The sequence below is a fragment of the Protomyctophum bolini genome (assembly GCF_963924005.1).
Source record: "Protomyctophum bolini genome assembly, chromosome: 10".
NCBI lineage: Eukaryota > Metazoa > Chordata > Actinopteri > Myctophiformes > Myctophidae > Protomyctophum > Protomyctophum bolini.
This window is the reverse complement of record NC_137871.1, coordinates 45497582-45523568: the sequence shown is the minus strand read 5'-3', so window position 1 is coordinate 45523568 and position 25987 is coordinate 45497582. Positions and strand designations below refer to the sequence as shown.

At 46.0% G+C, this 25987-nt stretch overlaps 2 protein-coding genes and 1 long non-coding RNA gene across 7 annotated transcripts in view; all 3 read left to right on the top strand.

The window, feature by feature from the left end:
• Positions 1-698: 698 nt before the first annotated feature.
• rab33ba (RAB33B, member RAS oncogene family a) lies at positions 699-14958 on the top strand (the record flags this gene model as incomplete). Its single annotated transcript, XM_080773533.1, has 4 exons — positions 699-1127; positions 2958-3117; positions 4834-5055; positions 14593-14958. Exons 1-4 carry the CDS (start codon positions 1063-1065, stop codon positions 14956-14958), a joined length of 813 nt encoding a protein of 270 aa, XP_080629659.1. The 5' UTR covers positions 699-1062.
• A 491-nt stretch (positions 14959-15449) lies between these two features.
• LOC308323181 lies at positions 15450-17343 on the top strand. Its single transcript, XR_013964803.1, has 2 exons — positions 15450-16159; positions 16270-17343. It is a non-coding gene; the product is annotated as an uncharacterized lncRNA (long non-coding RNA).
• A 1916-nt stretch (positions 17344-19259) lies between these two features.
• The window catches only part of setd7 (SET domain containing 7, histone lysine methyltransferase), a 20040-nt gene continuing 13312 nt past the window's right edge, over positions 19260-25987 (top strand). For all 5 annotated transcript variants that reach the window (XR_013964764.1, XR_013964765.1, XR_013964766.1 and 2 more), the window contains exons 1-2: positions 19260-19370; positions 23867-23996. Coding sequence is in view for 2 of the 5 variants with exons in the window: in XM_080774432.1 (XP_080630558.1) it covers positions 19334-19370; positions 23867-23996 (167 nt within the window). In the remaining 3 variants the exon portion in view is untranslated. The remainder of the gene's footprint in view (positions 19371-23866; positions 23997-25987) is intronic.

Here is a 25987-nt window from a genome sequence, read left to right as displayed (position 1 = left end):
TTGTGTCTCTCATGTTGTATACAAAATCTCATCCAATGTTCTTTGACTATAGAGAAGTCAGAAGTGTATATTTGTGTGTCTCTACATGTTTTGATTAATTTAACAAGGTGCCTCTTGTAAAGAAGTGTAATTGGGTCGTCCACTCACAGTTAAAGTTAACAGTCTCTCGGTATTGAGTTGTGCTTGAAATGTACTGTAATTCTGCAAACTGTTAATACATATTTCTATAGGCTATCAATCAATCATGACAACAAAATATTCATTAGTTTTGGGTCTGAGATTTGGGTTAAATGGTGACGACACTCCAACGACACACCTCACATTAACTAACAAGGTCAAAAAGTACCCTACCCCCGGGTGTGTGTGTGTGTGTGTGTGTGTGTGTGTGTGTGTGTGTGTGTGAGTGTGCGTGTGTGTGTGTGTGTGTGTGTGTGTGTGTGTGTGTGTGTGTGTGTGTGTGTGTGTGTGTGTGTGTGTGTGCGTGCGTGCGTGCGTGCGTGCGTGCTAGCGTGCATCCAGCGCAGCATCGGCGCACCGCGCAGATCTCCACCACTCAGAGTCCACAGAGCGTCCGGGACGCGCTGCGGTCTCTGAGCTTGGAGATCTGATGTTTTCGGTGCGCAGCCTTATTACCGTACTTGTTGTTGTTGTTGGTAATCTCGCGAGAGGAGAGGAGGAGGAGGAGGAGGAGGAGGAGGTTGACAACAGTACTATAATACGTGTCTCCTGCAGACACACACAGAAGTGATTTAATATTATTACCATAACTATATCAATTATCATTAGATTATGATGCACGTTTTAGCCATATATGATATGAATATCCACCATTGTGATCATTGATTGATCTGCCTGTCATTCAGGTTAACTATGAGGACATTGTGTTGCAGGAGGAGGCTAATCTGTGTAGCCTCTCGGCTAGCCTGTTAGACCCTATACTTTACTCTCCCAGACAGTGTGATCGATACTATATCGATCGATAGATCGGGTAACACATCGATTATACACCTGGATCGATAATCGCCGATCAGGTGGACTGATCTGATCTGATCGCTGCTGGTCATGGCGGCGGGCGTGCATCAAGGATCAGTAGCAGGGTTCACAGCTTCTTCTCTGCCTCCTCCAAGGTAACCTGTCCTGTGGCACCTTTTAAATCAGTCGTCCGCCGCGGACCCCCACTGTCCCTCAGGGGTCCGCGGACCCCCACTGTCTGTCCCCCAGGGGTCCTTGAGGGAGTTGAAGGGGACCCCCATTGACCCCCAGGGTCCTTGAGGTGCTAAATGATATAGTTTGGAACCAAATGGACCCTTTATGGTTCTGTAACTCTGAGAGCGTACAAGTTCCATCTGTACACTCTATGAGTTAAATTAACATTGATTTTACAATGATATAAATCGGGGGTCCCAGAGATAGAAATGCCATTAAATTGGGGGGTCCGTACGTAGAACTAATGCATGTCAAACTGGGGGGTCCTTGAAATTAAAATGGTTGAGAATCACTGCTAGAGCCGTAGAAATCATCTCTCATGGGGGGTCCCTATACCTCAATATGTAACTGTTTTTTGCGAATGCAGTGAGCACTTACTATGAGACCTAGCAGATCATGTCTGTCTGTCTGTCTGTCTGTGTGTCACACTTTTGTGCCCATATATGGAGCTGCTTTGGGGACTCCTTATATGGTTATGGCTGAGTCATGGTGACATGACTGTGATGGCGTGGTCCAACTTGTGCCCATATATGGAGCTGCTTTGGGGACTCCTTATATAAATCTTAAAAAAACCCAAATATGTACGAGCTGCGTTTGCGCGTCTTACTGGTAATTTATGTTTGTCTCATTGTCTATATAATATGTCTTTGCCTTTACGTGAAGATTTATTTGTGTTTATAACCTGCATGTCTTTAAATTGTTGTATATAATGTATGTAAATCTCGTCAGCATTGAGAATGAGGGAGAACCTCAATTGCTCTTTCGAGAATAAATACAGGTTTCAATCAATATGTTTTCAAACGGGGGTCCGCGGGGCTCATTATAGTGTCCATTTGGGGGTCCTTGATTGACATGGAAAAGTTTGGGAAACAACTGATTTTAAATGAACATGAATGAATCTGATTGATTGAATATTGTATTAACAGTAGAATGTACGGATACAAAACAATAGAAAAGCTGTCACTGAGGATGAAACCAGAAAAAAAATCACTTCATAGACTTGTTCACATCAGTGTTGTTTCTATTTTAGTTTTTAGTCATAGTCTTTGGACTGAAACTTCATTTAGTTTTAGTCACATTTTAGTCACCTGGAAATTTCTTTAGTGTTAGTCTAGTTTTAGAAGATTTTAGTCTACTAAATCTACAGTTGATTTAGTCGACTAAAATGTATTTTGGCGGGTCTTGATGCCGTCGTAATGAGTGTTTTTACACTTGCAACCAAGTGTAAAATGACTTATACTGGATCTCTTGTCCACTAGTCCCTTCCTGACATTTTAGTCTTCCTAACATTTTGTCGACGAAATTGTCAGTATATTTAGTCTTAGTTTTAGTCGTCGTAGCTTAGTTTTCATTTAGTTTCCATTTGTTTTTGTCAGTGAAAATAGGTAGTCGACGAACATTTTTCGTCTTAGTTTTAGTCGACGAAAACAACACTGGTTTACATCAGGGTCCTCCAGTTTCAATTCATCAGAACATTTAAAGATGTACAAATAAACAGTACTCCCCAGGACCAGGATCATTAATAACTCCTCCTCGTCCTCCCCAGGACCAGGATCGTTATTAACCCTCCTCGTCCTCCCCAGGACCAGGATCTTTAATAACTCCTCCTCGTTCGTCCTCCCCAGGACCAGGATCTTTAATAACTCCTCCTCGTTCGTCCTCCCCAGGACCAGGATCTTTAATAACTCCTCCTCGTTCGTCCTCCCCAGTACCAGGATCTTTAATAACTCCTCCTCGTTCGTCCTCCCCAGGACCAGGATCTTTAAGATCATCGTGATTGGAGACTCGGGCGTGGGGAAGACGTGCCTGACGTACCGGTTCTGTGCGGGCCGCTTCCCGACCAAGACCGAGGCCACCATAGGAGTGGACTTCAGAGAGAGGCTGGTGGACATCGATGGAGAGAAGATCAAGGTACTGTACTGCACTGTACTGTACTGTACTGTACTGTACTGTACTGTACTGTACTGTACTGTACTGTACTGTACTGTACTGTACTGTACTGTCGCACATCCTCGCACATACCTTTTTAATGAACCAGTTTTATAATAAATATCAAAACCTTGAAGAGAAGAAGTCTTTCTGTATTCTGACAGTGTAGTCAGTGCTCACACCTACCGTATCTATCCACCCAGCTATCAATGATCTCCCCTACTGTACACAGTATTATTTTATTTTTTATCCCACGATTTTGTAATCCATTTTTCACCCCTGTGTCAATCATCTAATGTGATCCTGGGCTCTACACACCCTCCACCAACCTAGTCCCCATATATGGGGGACAAGGGGACACCAACCTAGTCCCCATATATGGGGGACAAGGGGAGACCAACCTAGTCCCCATATATGGGGGACAAGGGGAGACCAACCTAGTCCCCATATATGGGGGACAAGGGGAGACCAACCTAGTCCCCATATATGGGGGACAAGGGGAGACCAACCTAGTCCCCATATATGGGGGACAAGGGGAGACCAACCTAGTCCCCATATATGGGGGACAAGGGGAGAGCAACCTAGTCCCCATATATGGGGGACAAGGGGAGAGCAACGGACTTGAACTCATGCTTCCTTCATGCCTGAGTGTCCAAGTTGCTCCTTTACACCTGACAGGGGGGAGTTTCCTTGGTTGGACGTATAGCGCGTGGAAGGAACACGTTATTCCAACCAGTTCCTTTCCCCTCCATCAGGCGCCCCGGCTGGCCAGGGGGAGGCAGTTTAGTGACCAGTTCCTTTCCCCTCCATCAGGCGCCCCGGCTGGCCAGGGGGAGGCAGTATAGAGACCAGTTCCTTTCCCCTCCATCAGGCGCCCCGGCTGGCCAGGGGGAGGCAGTATAGAGACCAGTTCCTTTCCCCTCCATCAGGCGCCCCGGCTGGCCAGGGGGAGGCAGTATAGAGACCAGTTCCTTTCCCCTCCATCAGGCGCCCCGGCTGGCCAGGGGGAGGCAGTATAGAGACCAGTTCCTTTCCCCTCCATCAGGCGCCCCGGCTGGCCAGGGGGAGGCAGTATAGAGACCAGTTCCTTTCCCCTCCATCAGGCGCCCCGGCTGGCCAGGGGGAGGCAGTATAGAGACCAGGATGTACACATGTAGTATTCTAATGCTCAGAGAGTGTATATTTAAATATACACACTTCTACACTCTCAGAGTTAAACACACACTTGTCTGTACCACGTGTGACATTGTGCCTGTGTGTGTTCATGAAGTCACTTCTCTATATATGGAGAATAACATCGGCTCATCTTACAATTGTCTGATATAATAATTGTGGTCCAAAAATTAAACAAGCCGTCTCTGCGATATTATTGTCAGGGGAGGTGTGTCTGTATCCTTTATGACAGTCAGTCAGTCAGTCAGTTAGTCAGTCAGTCAATCAGTCAGTCAGTCAGTCAGTCAGTCATATTATGATACGGTCTGTTTCTAGTGAAAATGTAACTAATTCAGCAGCAGTAACATTAGCGTTTTCTCTCAGTCAGTTGATTCTTCATATCCGTGTGTGTGTGTGTGTGTGTGTGCGTGGCACTGCGTGCGCGTGTGTGTGCGTGCGTCTGTCTGTGTGCATGCGTGCGTGTGCGTTTGTCTGTGCGTGCGTCTGTCTGTGCGTGCGTCTGTGCGTGCGTCTGTGCGTGCTCAGATCCAGCTGTGGGACACGGCGGGCCAGGAGCGCTTCAGGAAGTCGATGGTGCAGCATTACTACCGCAACGTGCACGCCGTGGTGTTCGTCTATGACATCACCAGCGCCGCCTCCTTCCGCAGCCTTCCCGCCTGGATCGAGGAGTGTCGGCAGCACGCGCTGGGCAGCGAGGTGCCGCGCATCCTGGTGGGCAACAAGTGTGACCTGATGGAGGCCATGCAGGTGGGTAACCCCTCTAACCAGGTCTTAAAGGAGAATTCCATACTAAAAGGCTTTCTTACCTTTCTTACCTTTCTTTGTAGTTGTTACGTCCCCACCAAAGAGGTCCAGGTGTTATTTTGTGCAAAAGCTCCTTATTGGCTGTTTCCCCTACCATAAGCCCTCAATGAAATGCATTGAATTGAATGGGGCTATGGGGTGCTAATTTGCTTATTTCCATCGGTCAAAATTATAATTTCTTTGTATTATATCGTCTCTTCATAATGTAAATAATATCCCAAGCGGCACACTTTACTACTTCTTTCGATGGAAATAAGCGAACTAGCATAACACCCCATAGCCCCATTCAATGCAATGCAATTCATTGAGGGCTTATGGTAGGGGAAATAGCCAATAAGGATTTTTTGCACAAAAAAACACCTGGACCTCTTTGGTGGGGACGTAACAACTACAAAGAAAGGTAAGAAAGATAAGAAAGCATTCTAGCATGGAATTCTCCTTTAACGAGGTGTCAGGTGACCTGATGGAGGGTACGATATCGTATCGTTACATGCCTACTTTAGGTATGTCACAGTCACAGAATATTTATCTACGATTGATAAACAACAGAATGAGCCCCAGACCGTTGATAAACAACAGAATGAGCCCCCAGACCGTTGATAAACAACAGAATGAGCCCCCAGACCGTTGATAAACAACAGAATGAGCCCCAGACCGTTGATAAACAACAGAATGAGCCCCAGACCGTTGATGAACAACAGAATGAGCCCCAGACCGTTGATAAACAACAGAATGAGCCCCCAGACCGTTGATAAACAACAGAATGAGCCCCAGACCGTTGATAAACAACAGAATGAGGCCCAGACCGTTGATAAACAACAGAATGAGCCCCCAGACCGTTGATAAACAACAGAATGAGCCCCAGACTGTTGATAAACAACAGAATGAGCCCCAGAAACAACAGAATGAGCCCCAGACCGTTGATAAACAACAGAATGAGCCCCAGACCGTTGATAAACAACAGAATGAGCCCCAGACCGTTGATAAACAACAGAATGAGCCCCCAGACCGTTGATAAACAACAGAATGAGCCCCAGACCGTTGATAAACAACAGAATGAGCCCCCAGACCGTTGATAAACAACAGAATGAGCCCCAGACTGTTGATAAACAACAGAATGAGCCCCAGACCGTTGATAAACAACAGAATGAGCCCCAGACCGTTGATAAACAACAGAATGAGCCCCAGACCGTTGATAAACAACAGAATGAGGCCCAGACCGTTGATAAACAACAGAATGAGCCCCAGACTGTTGATAAACAACAGAATGAGCCCCCAGACTGTTGATAAACAACAGAATGAGCCCCAGACCGTTGATAAACAACAGAATGAGCCCCAGACCGTTGATAAACAACAGAATGAGCCCCCAGACCGTTGATGAACAACAGAATGAGCCCCCAGACCGTTGATAAACAACAGAATGAGCCCCAGACCGTTGATAAACAACAGAATGAGCCCCAGACCGTTGATAAACAACAGAATGAGCCCGACCGTTGATGAACAACAGAATGAGGCCCAGACTGTTGATAAACAACAGAATGAGCCCCAGACCGTTGATAAACAACAGAATGAGCCCCAGACCGTTGATGAACAACAGAATGAGGCCCAGACTGTTGATAAACAACAGAATGAGCCCCAGACCGTTGATAAACAACAGAATGAGCCCCCAGACCGTTGATAAACAACAGAATGAGCCCCAGACTGTTGATAAACAACAGAATGAGGCCCAGACCGTTGATAAACAACAGAATGAGGCCCAGACTGTTGATAAACAACAGAATGAGCCCCAGACCGTTGATAAACAACAGAATGAGCCCCAGACCGTTGATGAACAACAGAATGAGGCCCAGACTGTTGATAAACAACAGAATGAGCCCCAGACCGTTGATAAACAACAGAATGAGCCCCCAGACCGTTGATAAACAACAGAATGAGCCCCAGACTGTTGATAAACAACAGAATGAGGCCCAGACCGTTGATAAACAACAGAATGAGCCCCAGACCGTTGATAAACAACAGAATGAGCCCCCAGACTGTTGATAAACAACAGAATGAGCCCCAGACTGTTGATAAACAACAGAATGAGCCCCAGACCGTTGATAAACAACAGAATGAGCCCCAGACCGTTGATAAACAACAGAATGAGCCCCAGACCGTTGATAAACAACAGAATGAGCCCCAGACCGTTGATAAACAACAGAATGAGCCCCCAGACTGTTGATAAACAACAGAATGAGCCCCAGACCGTTGATAAACAACAGAATGAGCCCCAGACCGTTGATAAACAACAGAATGAGCCCCCAGACCGTTGATAAACAACAGAATGAGCCCCAGACCGTTGATAAACAACAGAATGAGCCCCAGACCGTTGATAAACAACAGAATGAGCCCCAGACTGTTGATAAACAACAGAATGAGCCCCAGACCGTTGATAAACAACAGAATGAGCCCCAGACCGTTGATAAACAACAGAATGAGCCCCCAGACCGTTGATAAACAACAGAATGAGCCCCCAGACCGTTGATAAACAACAGAATGAGCCCCAGACCGTTGATAAACAACAGAATGAGCCCCCAGACCGTTGATAAACAACAGAATGAGCCCCAGACCGTTGATAAACAACAGAATGAGCCCCCGACCGTTGATAAACAACAGAATGAGCCCCCAGACCGTTGATAAACAACAGAATGAGCCTCAGACCGTTGATAAACAACAGAATGAGCCTCAGACCGTTGATAAACAACAGAATGAGCCCCAGACCGTTGATAAACAACAGAATGAGCCCCCAGACCGTTGATAAACAACAGAATGAGCCTCAGACCGTTGATAAACAACAGAATGAGCCTCAGACCGTTGATAAACAACAGAATGAGCCCCAGACCGTTGATAAACAACAGAATGAGCCCCCAGACCGTTGATAAACAACAGAATGAGCCCCAGACCGTTGATAAACAACAGAATGAGCTCCAGACCGTTGATAAACAACAGAATGAGCCCCAGACCGTTGATAAACAACAGAATGAGCCCCAGACCGTTGATAAACAACAGAATGAGCTCCAGACCGTTGATAAACAACAGAATGAGCCCCCAGACCGTTGATAAACAACAGAATGAGCCTCAGACCGTTGATAAACAACAGAATGAGCCTCAGACCGTTGATAAACAACAGAATGAGCCCCAGACCGTTGATAAACAACAGAATGAGCCCCAGACCGTTGATAAACAACAGAATGAGCCCCAGACCGTTGATAAACAACAGAATGAGCCCCCAGACTGTTGATAAACAACAGAATGAGCCCCAGACTGTTGATAAACAACAGAATGAGCCCCAGACCGTTGATAAACAACAGAATGAGCCCCAGACCGTTGATAAACAACAGAATGAGCCCCAGACCGTTGATAAACAACAGAATGAGCCCCAGACCGTTGATAAACAACAGAATGAGCCCCCAGACTGTTGATAAACAACAGAATGAGCCCCAGACCGTTGATAAACAACAGAATGAGCCCCAGACCGTTGATAAACAACAGAATGAGCCCCAGACCGTTGATAAACAACAGAATGAGCCCCAGACCGTTGATAAACAACAGAATGAGCCCCCAGACCGTTGATAAACAACAGAATGAGCCCCAGACCGTTGATAAACAACAGAATGAGCCCCCAGACCGTTGATAAACAACAGAATGAGCCCCCAGACCGTTGATAAACAACAGAATGAGCCCCCAGACCGTTGATAAACAACAGAATGAGCCCCAGACCGTTGATAAACAACAGAATGAGCCCCAGACTGTTGATAAACAACAGAATGAGCCCCAGACCGTTGATAAACAACAGAATGAGCCCCAGACCGTTGATAAACAACAGAATGAGCCCCCAGACCGTTGATAAACAACAGAATGAGCCCCCAGACCGTTGATAAACAACAGAATGAGCCCCCAGACCGTTGATAAACAACAGAATGAGCCTCAGACCGTTGATAAACAACAGAATGAGCCTCAGACCGTTGATAAACAACAGAATGAGCCCCAGACCGTTGATAAACAACAGAATGAGCCCCCAGACCGTTGATAAACAACAGAATGAGCCTCAGACCGTTGATAAACAACAGAATGAGCCTCAGACCGTTGATAAACAACAGAATGAGCCCCAGACCGTTGATAAACAACAGAATGAGCCCCCAGACCGTTGATAAACAACAGAATGAGCCCCAGACCGTTGATAAACAACAGAATGAGCTCCAGACCGTTGATAAACAACAGAATGAGCCCCAGACCGTTGATAAACAACAGAATGAGCCCCAGACCGTTGATAAACAACAGAATGAGCCCCCAGACCGTTGATAAACAACAGAATGAGCCTCAGACCGTTGATAAACAACAGAATGAGCCTCAGACCGTTGATAAACAACAGAATGAGCCCCAGACCGTTGATAAACAACAGAATGAGCCCCAGACCGTTGATAAACAACAGAATGAGCCCCAGACCGTTGATAAACAACAGAATGAGCCCCCAGACTGTTGATAAACAACAGAATGAGCCCCAGACTGTTGATAAACAACAGAATGAGCCCCAGACCGTTGATAAACAACAGAATGAGCCCCAGACCGTTGATAAACAACAGAATGAGCCCCAGACCGTTGATAAACAACAGAATGAGCCCCAGACCGTTGATAAACAACAGAATGAGCCCCCAGACTGTTGATAAACAACAGAATGAGCCCCAGACCGTTGATAAACAACAGAATGAGCCCCAGACCGTTGATAAACAACAGAATGAGCCCCAGACCGTTGATAAACAACAGAATGAGCCCCAGACCGTTGATAAACAACAGAATGAGCCCCCAGACCGTTGATAAACAACAGAATGAGCCCCAGACCGTTGATAAACAACAGAATGAGCCCCAGACCGTTGATAAACAACAGAATGAGCCCCAGACCGTTGATAAACAACAGAATGAGCCCCAGACCGTTGATAAACAACAGAATGAGCCCCAGACCGTTGATAAACAACAGAATGAGCCCCAGACCGTTGATAAACAACAGAATGAGCCCCCAGACTGTTGATAAACAACAGAATGAGCCCCAGACCGTTGATAAACAACAGAATGAGCCCCAGACCGTTGATAAACAACAGAATGAGCCCCAGACCGTTGATAAACAACAGAATGAGCCCCAGACCGTTGATAAACAACAGAATGAGCCTCAGACCGTTGATAAACAACAGAATGAGCCCCCAGACCGTTGATAAACAACAGAATGAGCCCCAGACCGTTGATAAACAACAGAATGAGCCTCAGACCGTTGATAAACAACAGAATGAGCCCCCAGACCGTTGATAAACAACAGAATGAGCCCCAGACCGTTGATAAACAACAGAATGAGCCCCCAGACCGTTGATAAACAACAGAATGAGCCCCAGACCGTTGATAAACAACAGAATGAGCCCCAGACCGTTGATAAACAACAGAATGAGCCCCCAGACCGTTGATAAACAACAGAATGAGCCCCAGACCGTTGATAAACAACAGAATGAGCCCCAGACCGTTGATAAACAACAGAATGAGCCCCAGACCGTTGATAAACAACAGAATGAGCCCCAGACCGTTGATAAACAACAGAATGAGCCCCAGACCGTTGATAAACAACAGAATGAGCCCCCAGACCGTTGATAAACAACAGAATGAGCCCCAGACCGTTGATAAACAACAGAATGAGCCCCAGACCGTTGATAAACAACAGAATGAGCCCCAGACCGTTGATAAACAACAGAATGAGCCCCAGACCGTTGATAAACAACAGAATGAGCCCCCAGACCGTTGATAAACAACAGAATGAGCCCCAGACCGTTGATAAACAACAGAATGAGCCCCAGACCGTTGATAAACAACAGAATGAGCCCCAGACCGTTGATAAACAACAGAATGAGCCCCAGACCGTTGATAAACAACAGAATGAGCCCCCAGACTGTTGATAAACAACAGAATGAGCCCCAGACCGTTGATAAACAACAGAATGAGCCCCAGACCGTTGATAAACAACAGAATGAGCCCCAGACCGTTGATAAACAACAGAATGAGCCCCAGACCGTTGATAAACAACAGAATGAGCCTCAGACCGTTGATAAACAACAGAATGAGCCCCCAGACCGTTGATAAACAACAGAATGAGCCCCAGACCGTTGATAAACAACAGAATGAGCCTCAGACCGTTGATAAACAACAGAATGAGCCCCCAGACCGTTGATAAACAACAGAATGAGCCCCAGACCGTTGATAAACAACAGAATGAGCCCCCAGACCGTTGATAAACAACAGAATGAGCCCCAGACCGATATTAAGATCACCCCATGTTATTCTCCATAGAGAAATTACTTCAGAGAACCAGGGGAATCGAAGGGATGAGCGAGTTGCATCAGGACTTTAGAACCAGGGGAATGGAGGGGATGAGCGAGTGATGTCAGGACTTTAGAACCAGGGGAATGGAAGGGATGAGCGAGTGACGTCAGGACTTTAGAACCAGGGGAATGGAGGGGATGAGCGAGTAAAGTCAGGACTTTAGAACCAGGGGAATGGAGGGGATGAGCGAATGACGTCAGGACTTTAGAACCAGGGGAATCGAAGGGATGAGCGAGTGACGTCAGGACTTTAGAACCAGGGGAATGGAAGGGATGAGCGAGTTGCATCAGGACTTTAGAACCAGGGGAATGGAGGGGATGAGCGAGTGACGTCAGGACTTTAGAACCAGGGGAATGGAAGGGATGAGCGAGTTGCATCAGGACTTTAGAACCAGGGGAATGGAGGGGATGAGCGAGTGACGTCAGGACTTCGGTGCTCTATAGATCCCATCCCCCGGGTGAACACAGACATTATTACTTGCGCAAGCAGAGCGCGCAAGTAATAATCTCGCCCGGTCTCTTCAACGTGACAGCCGTCAACCACTTTTCTGTGTAAGCAAATCTGTGCCTGGTTTGCTGGGACCAGATTACACAGATGACCATTTCTCTTACGTACGTCATCATTGAGAGCTAGTCATACATATACACACCACGTACTCTGGTCCCAGCTCTCAACGATGACGTAATGTGGTATCTGGTCCCAGCAAACCAGGCACAGATTTGCATACACATAAAAACGGTTGAAAAAGACGGCTGTCACTTTTTGGCACCAAGTAACCACAGTATACTGCTAATAAAATTACAACTACATACTCTATATAGTATATGTATATGTATACGTATGTCTAGTCATTAGTCATTGCTGGGACGGTGCATACGCATCGAAAAGGCTGGGACGGTGCATAGGGCGCAAAGTAACCACAGTATACCGCTAATCAACTTACAAATGACATATACATAGAGGCAGAAACTGAGATTTGACAGTTTGTAGCGGTTTGTAGCGGTCGAAAGTACTTGCGCGCTCTGTTTGCGCACTAGTTGGCCACTTTATGGCCTACTAGTGTGCAACAAGCAAGTATGCACTGGACAGAGTGCAGTTCTAGTTACTAATAGATCCCATCCTCCAGGTGAACACAGACCTTATTATTATTATTATTACTAATAGATCCCATCCTCCAGGTGAACACAGACCTTATTATTATTATTATTATTATTACTAATAGATCCCATCCTCCAGGTGAACACAGACCTTATTATTATTATTATTATTATTATTACTAATAGATCCCATCCTCCAGGTGAACACAGACCTTATTATTATTATTATTATTATTATTATTACTAATAGATCCCATCCTCCAGGTGAACACAGACCTTATTATTATTATTACTAATAGATCCCATCCTCCAGGGGCCTATTTCACGAAACTTGGATTAGAGATTAAGCCGGGCTTTAACACATATCCTGGCTTAATATATCCTGGATCAGTGCTTAACCGGTTTCATGAAAGCTGGTTGATCTTGCCAGATTAATTTAACCAGTTAACCTGGATATGTTGAGGCTTGATTCGGTTTCATGAAAGTGATGCTACATAAGTTACCATGGGAACTTATGCTTTGGATTTAGCCTGCTCCGGACCAGGCTAACAGCCAGGTTTAACCTAATCCTGATGTCTTTACTGTTCATTAAGCAGTCAAACTGATCACAAACCAATGATGTTTTCCAGATGTATTCAATTATTATGGGTTTATGTTGCCTTATTTGTATCGGTCTGCATTAAAGGACTAATTTAAGCACTATATAAAATCAAATAACCAAAATATATAGGCTGCACAACATCATGACAGCTTGTGAGCTTGTAGATCAGCTGCTTTTGGTGAATGTTCCCCATGAATAGGTTTGCTGTCGTGCAAGTGCACGGTTAAGAATAATTATTATATTATATTATTATTCTTTGTAAAAGTGAAAACCACTAAATATTACCATTACTCATTGTTTTACAACATATTGTAACGTTTCACCCACTACTAGTCCTACATACTTACACCTAGAAACCCCATTCAAACCTATTTAGGTTCATCCTACGGTGGACATGTGTGCCTGAAAAGGAATCTTTTAAATGTTTCATAGTTTTAGAAATATAGTGCTTTCAAATTTGAGACATTTATAGGCAGATAGTGGCACTTCAAAAAATCACTTTCACCTAGAAACTCCATTCACACTTTGTAAAATTCAGCTTACTGTGGAAACACATGCTGGAACTTTTTACTTTGAAATGTTTTGTAGTTTCGGAGTTACGTAACTTAAACGCCCAATGCATTCTCAATGGCAATAGCACAAACTTTGGCATGCTAAATGAACCCATGAACCTATGACCCTCACCAGTCTGGCCCCTGTCTGGAAAACAACCCCCTTCCCCAAAGGTAGCTCCCTCAGAGGAGGGAGTTATGGCCAAATATCACAATGCGACAATATCATTATGCTTACAATATTAAGAATTCTGTTTTAAGTTAATAGTAGTGGTAAAATGTAAACTATATTTTTGGGGTAGTTAATCATTCAGTCTATCCACTATTGAGAGTATGTTCTCTCTTTAATTACAGCAGCAGTATTTATTTTAGAAGCTTAAGTCCTTGTATCAGTTGGTCTTGAATAGATTAGTAAAGACAATGAGATATACAGAAGGGGGCTGTAATGCAACTATTAAGGATGCAAACTGCCTTAATACCCCATGAAGAAGAAGGATCAGTAAATCTTTGATCCACAGAAGGGGTCTAGAGACAACAAGCCAGACTGTCTATTAAGCCAGGCTTGCTGATCCCGGCTCGCCAAATCTGCCAATTCTGAGCCTCGCTTGGCTTTAGTGGAACGGAATAAACCAGGCTGTAAAGATCAGGATTTAAAAAGCCTGGCTTTGGCCTATATCCTGGATTAGTTAATCCAAGATTCGTGAAATAGGCCCCAGGTGAACACAGACCTTATTATTATTATTATTATTATTATTACTAATAGATCCCATCCTCCAGGTGAACACAGACCTTATTATTATTATTATTATTATTACTAATAGATCCCATCCTCCAGGTGAACACAGACCTGGCGCAGCAGTTTGCCGACGCCCACTCCATGCCGCTGTTCGAGACGTCCGCCAAGAGCCCCGCCCCCCCCACCGCCAGCCAATCGTCCTCCTCCTCCGTGGCGGGTGGTGATGTCACCATCAGGCCCGTGGCCGCGGTGGGAAGCAGCGACCACGTGGAGGCCATCTTCATGACCGTCGCTCACAAGCTCAAGTCCCAGAAGCCTCTGGCGCTGAGGCAGCCCCTCCCCCCCCCGCCCAACGACACCACCACCGTGAACCTGGGGGGGGGAGGGGGAGGGGGGCGTTACTATGGAAACCAGCAGGGGGAGGAGGGGGGGGAGGGGAGGGGCTGGGCCTGCAGCAGCTGCTGAGAGACACCGAGGAGGGGAGGGGGAGGGGGGGGGGGGTATTGACCATATGCACACGGCGGCCATCTTGTCATATAAGTTCATCCATTTTTTTAGACCATGAGGAACGATTCTACAAATTCAAATAATTCTACATCCTGACGGTTTTCTGGAGAAAAAAAAACTAGTGTTTCTATGTCAGTGGTTCTCAAACTGTGGTCCACAGAGAGACACACGTTAAATGAATTAAGGGGGGGGGGGTTAGGAGAGAGGAAGCGGAGGGAGGGAGGAATCGAGGAGACAAGATAAGTGTCCTAAATGTTGTTGTTATTAGACGCAGGTGTTTAGCGACGTCGTCACACTCCTTAAAACCCATGTTGGTGGCGGGAACCCTCTTTTGGTGTTTTAAACATTATGTTATAATTTAGCTGTTGAAAATAAATAGCAGATCTACAAGCTCGTAGCGCTACGAGCTTGTAGATCTGCTTTTTATTTTTAATCGTGAAAATGTGCCTCAAATCTTTCAGAAAATTGTCATGATTTAGATTTTTTTTTCTTCTTTTTACGTCAGGCCTGAATGGGTTAATTAAGATTGATGCTGCTTTTTGCCTTTTTATTTTATTTTTAGAAACAACCGGAAGACACTTAAGAAACCCTGGACCCTTTTTTCCGGTCATACTTAGACCCTCTGAACACTGACCAGGTCATACTTAGACCCTCTGAACACTGACCGGTCATACTTAGACCCTCTGAACACTGACCGGTCATACTTAGACCCTCTGAACACTGACCGGTCATACTTAGACCCTCTGAACACTGACCAGGTCATACTTAGACCCTCTGGACTCTGAGGGCAGATTCACAACGAGGCCGTTTGACTCAAATTGTTCCCGAATACGGTTGCCTCCGAGTACACTTCATTGCGAATGCAGTGAGCACTTACTATGAGACCTAGCAGATCATGTCTGTCTGTGTGTGTCTGTCTGTCTGTGTGTCTGTCTGTCCCGCTATACGTCCAAATATGGAGTGTGTTGCATCAGCAATCACTCAGCTCCATATATGGGCACAAAAGGGGCCAGGTCCACATATACAGTAACAGCGGGACAGACACACAGACAGACAGACATGATCTGCAGGGTCTCAGCTGCGTTCGCTTCCCGCGTTTGCGCGTCTTACTGGTTCTACTGTATTCAGTGCTTTCACATTACATCGATCTGTATCCAGAGTACACTTCATTACAACTGTATTCAATGCTTTCACATTGCAGCGATATCAGAGTACACTTCATTACAACTGTATTCAATGCTTTCACATTGCAGCGATCTGTATCCAGAGTACACTTCATTACAACTGTATTCAATGCTTTCACATTCACACCAACCACAACATCTGCCAAGTGGTTCCTCCTCCCAGTGACTCCCAGTGGTTCCTCCTCCCAGTGACTCCCAGTGGTTCCTCCTCCCAGTGACTCCCAGTGGTTCGCGGTGTGATCTTGTAGATCTGCTATTTTCGCTGTACGCGCGTTATCAGACCGATTCGTAAGAAGTAGATCTTTGAAGCTATATCTTCGGAGCGCCAGCGCCTCGCCACTGATTCTTATCACGTGATGAAGAAGCTTTATCTGGAGTTCCTAAAGCTGTCGTCTGCCATACTGTATAATGTGTACTGTACTGTACTGTACAAATAGTGTAAATAGTGAAGATCCAACAGAGGTCATGTTCTCGTCTTTATACAGACAGAAGAGTCTGTTGATCATTTGGTTGTTTTAATTATGTCTGAGCGCGTACCTATTTACAGTACGCACATCGACACCTCAGCTGTGGCTGTATAGGGCCAGTAGAAGGAGGGGCTGTAAGGTCAGCACGCCATTCTTTAGGCCGGAGGGGGGGAGGGGGGGGAGTTGAAAAGTGCTTTAATAAATCAGCACAAGGCATAATTATATGATCACACACAACACAAGCTGCAACCAATATCTGTCTCCACAGCAATGATTTTGGCAAAGTGGTTTTGAGACTTGACGTTAAAGCGACACGCACACACACACACAAACGCACACACACACACACACACACACACACACACACACACACACGCACGCCCACACACACACACACACACACACACACACACCAGAGACGGCTAGAGTGACACACACAAACACACACACACGGACGGACGGACAGATAACTAGCGTTTTCTCATGCCAGTAAAGCTCCTTTGAATGCCCACGACGGAACGTCCACGACGGAACGTCTTCGTGGCGTCTGGGTGTGTTCTGGGCTGAAGGCCAACCTATCGCAGAACACCGTGCCAATCGATGGAATCCATTCAGCGCCGCGTCGCGCCGCAAGTCGCCTAATGGAAGCCTATAAATGTGATGTCGTTCTAAATAAAGTATGTTGTCGGGTATCTCTTGACTGCTCGTGTTGTTTTTTTAAATATATTTTCTATCCCACGATTTTTGTAACTCATTTTTCACCCCTGTGTCAATCGTCTAATGTGATCCTGGGCTCTACACACCCTCCACCAACCTAGTCCCCATATATGGGGGACAAGGGGAGAGCAACCTAGTCCCCATATATGGGGGACAAGGGGAGAGCAACCTAGTCCCCATATATGGGGGACAAGGGGAGAGCAACCTAGTCCCCATATATGGGGGACAAGGGGAGAGCAACCTATAGTCCCCATATATGGGGGACAAGGGGAGAGCAACCTAGTCCCCATATATGGGGGACAAGGGGAGAGCAACCTAGTCCCCCATATATGGGGGACAAGGGGAGAGCAACCTAGTCCCCATATATGGGGGACAAGGGGAGACCAACCTAGTCCCCATATATGGGGGACAAGGGGAGAGCAACCTAGTCCCCATATATGGGGGACAAGGGGAGAGCAACCTAGTCCCCCATATATGGGGGACAAGGGGAGACCAACCTAGTCCCCATATATGGGGGACAAGGGGAGAGCAACCTAGTCCCCATATATGGGGGACAAGGGGAGACCAACCTAGTCCCCATATATGGGGGACAAGGGGAGAGCAACCTAGTCCCCATGTATGGGGGACAAGGGGAGAGCAACCTAGTCCCCATATATGGGGGACAAGGGGAGACCAACCTAGTCCCCATATATGGGGGACAAGGGGAGAGCAACCTATAGTCCCCATATATGGGGGACAAGGGGAGAGCAACCTAGTCCCCATATATGGGGGACAAGGGGAGAGCAACCTAGTCCCCATATATGGGGGACAAGGGGAGACCAACCTAGTCCCCATATATGGGGGACAAGGGGAGAGCAACGGACTTGAACTCATGCTTCCTTCATGCCTGAGTGTCCAAGTTGCTCCTTTACACCTGACAGGGGGGAGTTTCCCTGGTTGGACGTGACGTCGTAGCGCAGTGGAAGGAACACAACGGCTGGTGTTGACTGATGAGAAACGTGCCATGACGTGCAGTCAGTGATGTATGATGTATAATATGCCCTGTGAACGCACCATGAGGCCTGAGCATGGTTTAATATGCTCTGTGAACGCACCATGAGGCCTGAGCATGGTTTAATATGCCCTGTGAACGCACCATGAGGCCTGGGCATGGTTTAATATGCTCTTTGAACGCACCATGAGGTCTGAGCATGGTTTAATATGCTCTGTGAACGCACCATGAGGCCTGAGCATGGTTTAATATGCTCTTTGAACGCACCATGAGGCCTGAGCATGGTTTAATATGCTCTGTGAACGCACCATGAGGTCTGTGCATGGTTTAATATGCCCTGTGAACGCACCATGAGGTCTGTGCATGGTTTAATATGCTCTGTGAACGCACCATGAGGCCTGAGCATGGTTTAATCTGCCCTGTGAACGCACCATGAGGTCTGGGCATGGTTTAATCCGCCATGTGAACGTGACCACCAGGTGGCGCTGAAGGAGTTAAGCCTCGTACAAATTAAGCCAACTCGAGTTGTGACAAATCATTAGCCTGATTAGCCTGCAGGTTAATCAAGGTCTTAATGATTAAAGACCGTCCCTTAAAGCTGTTTATAGGAGGGGCTAGTTAAGTATAAAATGTGTACAATTAAATTTGAATAAACAAATGTGTGAATATTAATTGTAATGTATCTATAAAACCATAAGAGTTGTGAGGTTAAATCTGTCAGAAAATTATAAAAGATATAAAGGAATAAACGTATGAACTAAATGTTAGTACGTTATGGTTCTCCCTCTCTCTCTCTCCCACCCCCCCCCCTCTCTCTCTCTCTCTCCACCCCCCCCCCCCTCTCTCTCTCTCTCTCTCTCGCTCTCTCTCTCTCTCTTTCTCTCTCTCTCTCTCTCTCTCTCTCTCTACCGTCGGTCACGCACGCGTGCGCGCGCACACACACACACACACACACACACACACACTCTCTCAGAATGGACAGCGACGATGACATGGAAGAGGTGGTGGAAGGTAATTAAAAACATTTATTAATAATATCGTCATCATTTATTAATTAATCATAAATACATAAATTAACACCACGCCGCGTGTGTGTGTGCGCTTGTGTGTGTGTGTGTGTGTGTGTGTGTGTGTGTGTGTGTGTGTGTGCGTGCGGCCTGTGGTGGCTAGAGTCCCCCCCAGGCCAGGGGCTGTGGTTGGGGAGTGAGGCCGCCTGACAGGCGAGGCAGGCCGGCCACGGTGCGCCTCGACTCCCGCTGTCTGTGGAAGTTGTACGTTTCATTATAAATAATAACCAACATGCGCGTTTTTAATGACAACCGGGCCGGGAGGGTGCACACCGTGCAGCGGAACCAAATGGACCCGTGAACTAGGGTCCATTTGGTTCCGCCAGTATAGTTACACATGATGATAATTGTAGGTTTACAAAGTTGTGGTTTTAGACAGATCGCATATTACGTACGCTGCCCGTCATGTTCATGTTCATGTTCATGTTCTCTATAGCTGCCTCTTGTTTACAAACAGAAGTGTGTAATTTGACTCTGTGAGAGGTGCTTATGGAACCAAATGGACCCGTGAAGGGTCCACTTGGTTCCCCCGTGCACCCTCCCGGAGTCATGTTACAGTTGCACATGATGAGCTTACACACAAAGTCGCACATGGTTTCAGATACCGGTAGATAGCATTATGCTGTCATGCGTGTACAGTAGGCTATACTTGGGAAGGTGTAAGAGGGTCCATTTGGTTCCATAAGCACCCTCCCAGAGTTACATATACTGTAATGATATAATTAACAAGTGTGCTATGATGGCATGCCGTAAAATGTACGTTATTAGTTACTGTGTCTTCTTGACAGTGTGGAGTTAACTTAGCTTCATCATTCTGTTCATTTATAACAACACAGTGTGTAAATGTACCTCTATCGTTATGTGATATATTATGATATAATTAATGAGTGTGTTGCGCTATAGCATGCTGTGTGTGTTGATGATATGTCATAGTTGCAGACTGTCAACAACAAGTGTCAACAACTTGTGTGAGTGTTTAGTTTACATGAGAGGGTGCACAGCACAGTGTATGGAACCAAATGGACCTGTAAAGGGTCTAATGTAACCCTGAGAGGGTGCACAGCACAGTGTATGGAACCAAATGGACCTGTAAAGGGTCTAATGTAACCCTGAGAGGGTGCACAGTGTATGTAACCAAATGGACCTGTAAAGGGTCTAATGTAACCCTGAGAGGGTGCACAGTATGGAACCAAATGGACCTGTAAAGGGTCTAATGTAACCCTGAGAGGGTGCACAGCACAGTATGGAACCAAATGGACCTGTAAAGGGTCTAATGTAACCCTGAGAGGGTGCACAGCACAGTATGGAACCAAATGGACCTGTAAAGGGTCTAATGTAACCCTGAGAGGGTGCACAGCACAGTGTATGGAACCAAATGGACCTGTAAAGGGTCTAATGTAACCCTGAGAGGGTGCACAGCACAGTGTATGGAACCAAATGGACCTGTAAAGGGTCTAATGTAACCCTGAGAGGGTGCACAGTATGGAACCAAATGGACCTGTAAAGGGTCTAATGTTAACCCTGAGAGGGTGCACAGTATGGAACCAAATGCAGAGATTAAAATAGGGTGCATTTTGCATCCCAAAACGCAGTTTATATAGTTAACCCATTCTGACCTGAGATCAGATTCATACGAGGTTTCCACTGGACACACACTGGTCTGATTAACCCATTCTGACCTGAGATCAGATTCTAAAAAAATGTCAGTCGTTCTTCGATTTTTCAAAAATAGCAGACCTACAAGCTCGTAGCGCGCCACTCGGTGGCGCGCTACGAGCTTGTAGGTCTGCTGTTTTTCAATAGCTAAAGCATAACATGATGCTGACACCGAAATGTGTGCCCGGTCAGAATGGGTTAAGCAATAAAAATAAATAAAACAACGACCTCTGCATCCACGGGATGCATTACTGTACTTTACTGTACTACTGTAGGCTACTGGTTTTTATTCTGCTATAGCTTTAGTTACAGTAATCAGTTCTTCTTCTGTTTTCTTATACATGAATATAATCACATTATATATAATATAACCATATAAAATGAAATGGGAGTTAAATCCTGCAATTTGTGAAAATGGCAAAATAATATGACTCCTAACTTCAATGACCTCCACATTATTGTATTTTTTAGAATTTCCGTTCGCTCCTGAAAAGCCGGACGATAGCAGCAGGCTCTGTGTCAAATCTGGTCACATTGCCCCCCCCCCCCCCCCCCATCTGAAAACATCCAGATTCCTATGTTGTACGGACCCCCTGTCACCCCCATATAGATGTACGTGTGTTGTTCTTTATAAATAGCTGTTGTGAGGGCACGGTGGCACGGTGGGTAGTGCTGTCGCATCACAGCTAGATAAGGTCCTGGGTTCGATTCTCGCTCGGGGACGCTGTGGGCGCTGGCGGCGTGTTTCCTCCTCCGCGTCATCAGTGCCCATATACCCGAAGGCGGGGTTGGCGAAAGGGCCTTTCTGTGTGCAGTTTGCATGTTCTCCCCGTGTCCCCTAGGGTAGGTACCCTCACATGTTCTCCCCGTGTCCCCTAGGGTAGGTACCCTCACATGTTCTCCCTGTGTCCCCTAGGGTAGGTACCCTCACATGTTCTCCCGTGTCCCCTAGGGTAGGTATACCTCACATGTTCTCCCCGTGTCCCCTAGGGTAGGTACCCTCACATGTTCTCCCCATGTCCCCTAGGGTAGGTACCCTCACATGTTCTCCCCGTGTCCCCTAGGGTAGGTACCCTCACAAAAAACATGCAGTAATCCTGGTCACTAAACTGCCTCCCCCTGGCCAGCCGGGGCGCCTGATGGAGGGGAAAGGAACTGGTTGGAATAACGTGTTCCTTCCACGCGCTACGTCCAACCAGGGAAACTCCCCCCTGTCAGGTGTAAAGGAGCAACTTGGACACTCGGGCATGAAGGAAGCATGAGTTCAAGTCCGTTGCTCTCCCCTTGTCCCCCATATATGGGGACTAGGTTGCTCTCCCCTTGTCCCCCATATATGGGGACTAGGTTGGTCTCCCCTTGTCCCCCATATATGGGGACTAGGTTGCTCTCCCCTTGTCCCCCATATATGGGGACTAGGTTGCTCTCCCCTTGTCCCCCATATATGGGGACTAGGTTGGTCTCCCCTTGTCCCCCATATATGGGGACTAGGTTGGTCTCCCCTTGTCCCCCATATATGGGGACTAGGTTGGTCTCCCCTTGTCCCCCATATATGGGGACGAGGTTGGTGGAGGGTGTGTAGAGCCCAGGATCACATTAGACGATTGACACAGGGGTTACAAAATCGTCTGATAAAAAATATATTAAAAAATATATATATAAAAATAGCTGTTGACAAATAGCAGCTCGACTACAATTAAGAGCTTGTAGATCTACTCATTTTAAAATAGTGGCGGGATAAAGCTGGATTTTTGGAGTGGTTTCTGTATGTTCAATGGAATGTCCACGCATCGTACAGATGTCTCATTTGGTTTTATTTTGACTTGAAACTCCTCCAGACAGTCAGTCACCAAGACACCGTGGAAACTAGGATCAGAACAAACATACATTTGTTGAGACGTAGGAGTCCATTATACTCTATACTGTGAAATAGTAATTAGTGAGTCCACGCATGTGCATTCAAAAGATCAAACAAATCCCACGGTTCTACATTAAGCAACATTAAACAATCCACAACAACACGTCACAATGAAATCACAACGAATATGTGCCTTTGACTCTCAACTAAGATGAGAGAACATATTACTCACTGGCTTCTGGTTGTTTTTAGGATTGTGGCAAAAAAAAACCCTAATTTGCCAAAACGCCAAAACCCTAATTTGCCAAAATAATTTGCCAAAACCCTAATTTGCCAAAACCCTAATTTGCCAAAACCCTAATTTGCCAAAATAATTTGCCAAAACCCTAATTTGCCAAAACCCTAATTTGCCAAAATAATTTGCCAAAATAATTTGCCAAAACCCTAATTTGCCAAAACCCTAATTTGCCAAAACCCTAATTTGCCAAAATAATTTGCCAAAACCCTAATTTGCCAAAACCCTCATTTGCCAAAACCCTCATTTGCCAAAACCATTTGCCAAAACCATTTGCCAAAACAATTTGCCAAAATAATTTGCCAAAATAATTTGCTCAGGTCAGAATGGGTTAATCAGACCAGTGTGTGTCCTATTGGAAACCTCGTACGAATCTGATCTCAGGTCAGAATGGGTAGAATTGTTTGTGTTCATTTGTTTGTGTTCATATTTAGATGTTTTGTGCGTGCGTGCATGCTGTAGGTTCTGTACTGTAACGTACTGTGTGTGTGTGTGTGTGTGTGTGTGTGTGTGTGTGTGTGTGTGTGTGTGTGTGTGTGTGTGTGTGTGTGTGTGTGTGTGTGTGTGTGTGTGTGTGTGTGTGTGTGTGTGTGTGTGTGTGTGTGTGTGTGTGTGTGTGTGTGTGTGTGTGCAGGTCCCCTGGATGATGAGGACCTCCCCCATGGGTTCTGTACCGTAACGTACTCGTCCAGCGATCGCTTCGAGGGAAACTTCACTCACGGCGAGAAGAATGGAAAGGGGAAGTTCTACTTCTTTGACGGAAGGTCTGTCTGCCTGTCTGTCTGTCTGTCTGTCTGTCTGTCTGTCTGTCTTTGTACAGACACCAGTGTTTCGTGTCTGTACACAAACTTTGTCCAAACAAACATTAAACTATGATTGACAATGACTGGGAGAATCTTACGTCATCGCATCTGATAGGAATCTCTACGGTACTCTAGAAGGATAAACCCAGTGTTCTGTGTCTCTACAGTACTCTAAACCCAGTGTTCTGTGTCTCTACAGTACTCTAAACCCAGTGTTCTGTGTCTACGGTACTCTAAACCCAGTGTTCTGTGTCTACAGTACTCTAAACCCAGTGTTCTGTGTCTACAGTACTCTAAACCCAGTGTTCTGTGTCTCTACGGTACTCTAAACCCAGTGTTCTGTGTCTCTACAGTACTCTAAACCCAGTGTTCTGTGTCTCTACAGTACTCTAAACCCAGTGTTCTGTGTCTCTACAGTACTCTAAACCCAGTGTTCTGTGTCTACAGTACTCTAAACCCAGTGTTCTGTGTCTCTACGGTACTCTAAACCCAGTGTTCTGTGTCTACAGTACTCTAAACCCAGTGTTCTGTGTCTCTACGGTACTCTAAACCCAGTGTTCTGTGTCTCTACGGTACTCTAAACCCAGTGTTCTGTGTCTCTACAGTACTCTAAACCCAGTGTTCTGTGTCTCTACAGTACTCTAAACCCAGTGTTCTGTGTCTCTACAGTACTCTAAACCCAGTGTTCTGTGTCTCTACAGTACTCTAAACCCAGTGTTCTGTGTCTACAGTACTCTAAACCCAGTGTTCTGTGTCTCTACAGTACTCTAAACCCAGTGTTCTGTGTCTACAGTACTCTAAACCCAGTGTTCTGTGTCTCTACGGTACTCTAAACCCAGTGTTCTGTGTCTCTACAGTACTCTAAACCCAGTGTTCTGTGTCTCTACGGTACTCTAAACCCAGTGTTCTGTGTCTCTACAGTACTCTAAACCCAGTGTTCTGTGTCTCTACGGTACTCTAAACCCAGTGTTCTGTGTCTCTACAGTACTCTAAACCCAGTGTTCTGTGTCTCTACAGTACTCTAAACCCAGTGTTCTGTGTCTCTACGGTACTCTAGAAGGATAAACCCAGTGTTCTGTGTCTCTACAGTACTCTAAACCCAGTGTTCTGTGTCTACAGTACTCTAAACCCAGTGTTCTGTGTCTCTACGGTACTCTAGAAGGATAAACCCAGTGTTCTGTGTCTCTACAGTACTCTAAACCCAGTGTTCTGTGTCTACAGTACTCTAAACCCAGTGTTCTGTGTCTCTACGGTACTCTAGAAGGATAAACCCAGTGTTCTGTGTCTCTACGGTACTCTAAACCCAGTGTTCTGTGTCTCTACGGTACTCTAAACCCAGTGTTCTGTGTCTCTACGGTACTCTAAACCCAGTGTTCTGTGTCTCTACAGTACTCTAAACCCAGTGTTCTGTGTCTCTACAGTACTCTAAACCCAGTGTTCTGTGTCTCTACAGTACTCTAAACCCAGTGTTCTGTGTCCCTACAGTACTCTAAACCCAGTGTTCTGTGTCTCTACAGTACTCTAAACCCAGTGTTCTGTGTCTCTACAGTACTCTAAACCCAGTGTTCTGTGTCTCTACAGTACTCTAAACCCAGTGTTCTGTGTCTCTACGGTACTCTAAACCCAGTGTTCTGTGTCTCTACAGTACTCTAAACCCAGTGTTCTGTGTCTACAGTACTCTAAACCCAGTGTTCTGTGTCTACAGTACTCTAAACCCAGTGTTCTGTGTCTACAGTACTCTAAACCCAGTGTTCTGTGTCTCTACAGTACTCTAAACCCAGTGTTCTGTGTCTCTACAGTACTCTAAACCCAGTGTTCTGTGTCTCTACAGTACTCTAAACCCAGTGTTCTGTGTCTACAGTACTCTAAACCCAGTGTTCTGTGTCTACAGTACTCTAAACCCAGTGTTCTGTGTCTACAGTACTCTAAACCCAGTGTTCTCTGTCTCTACA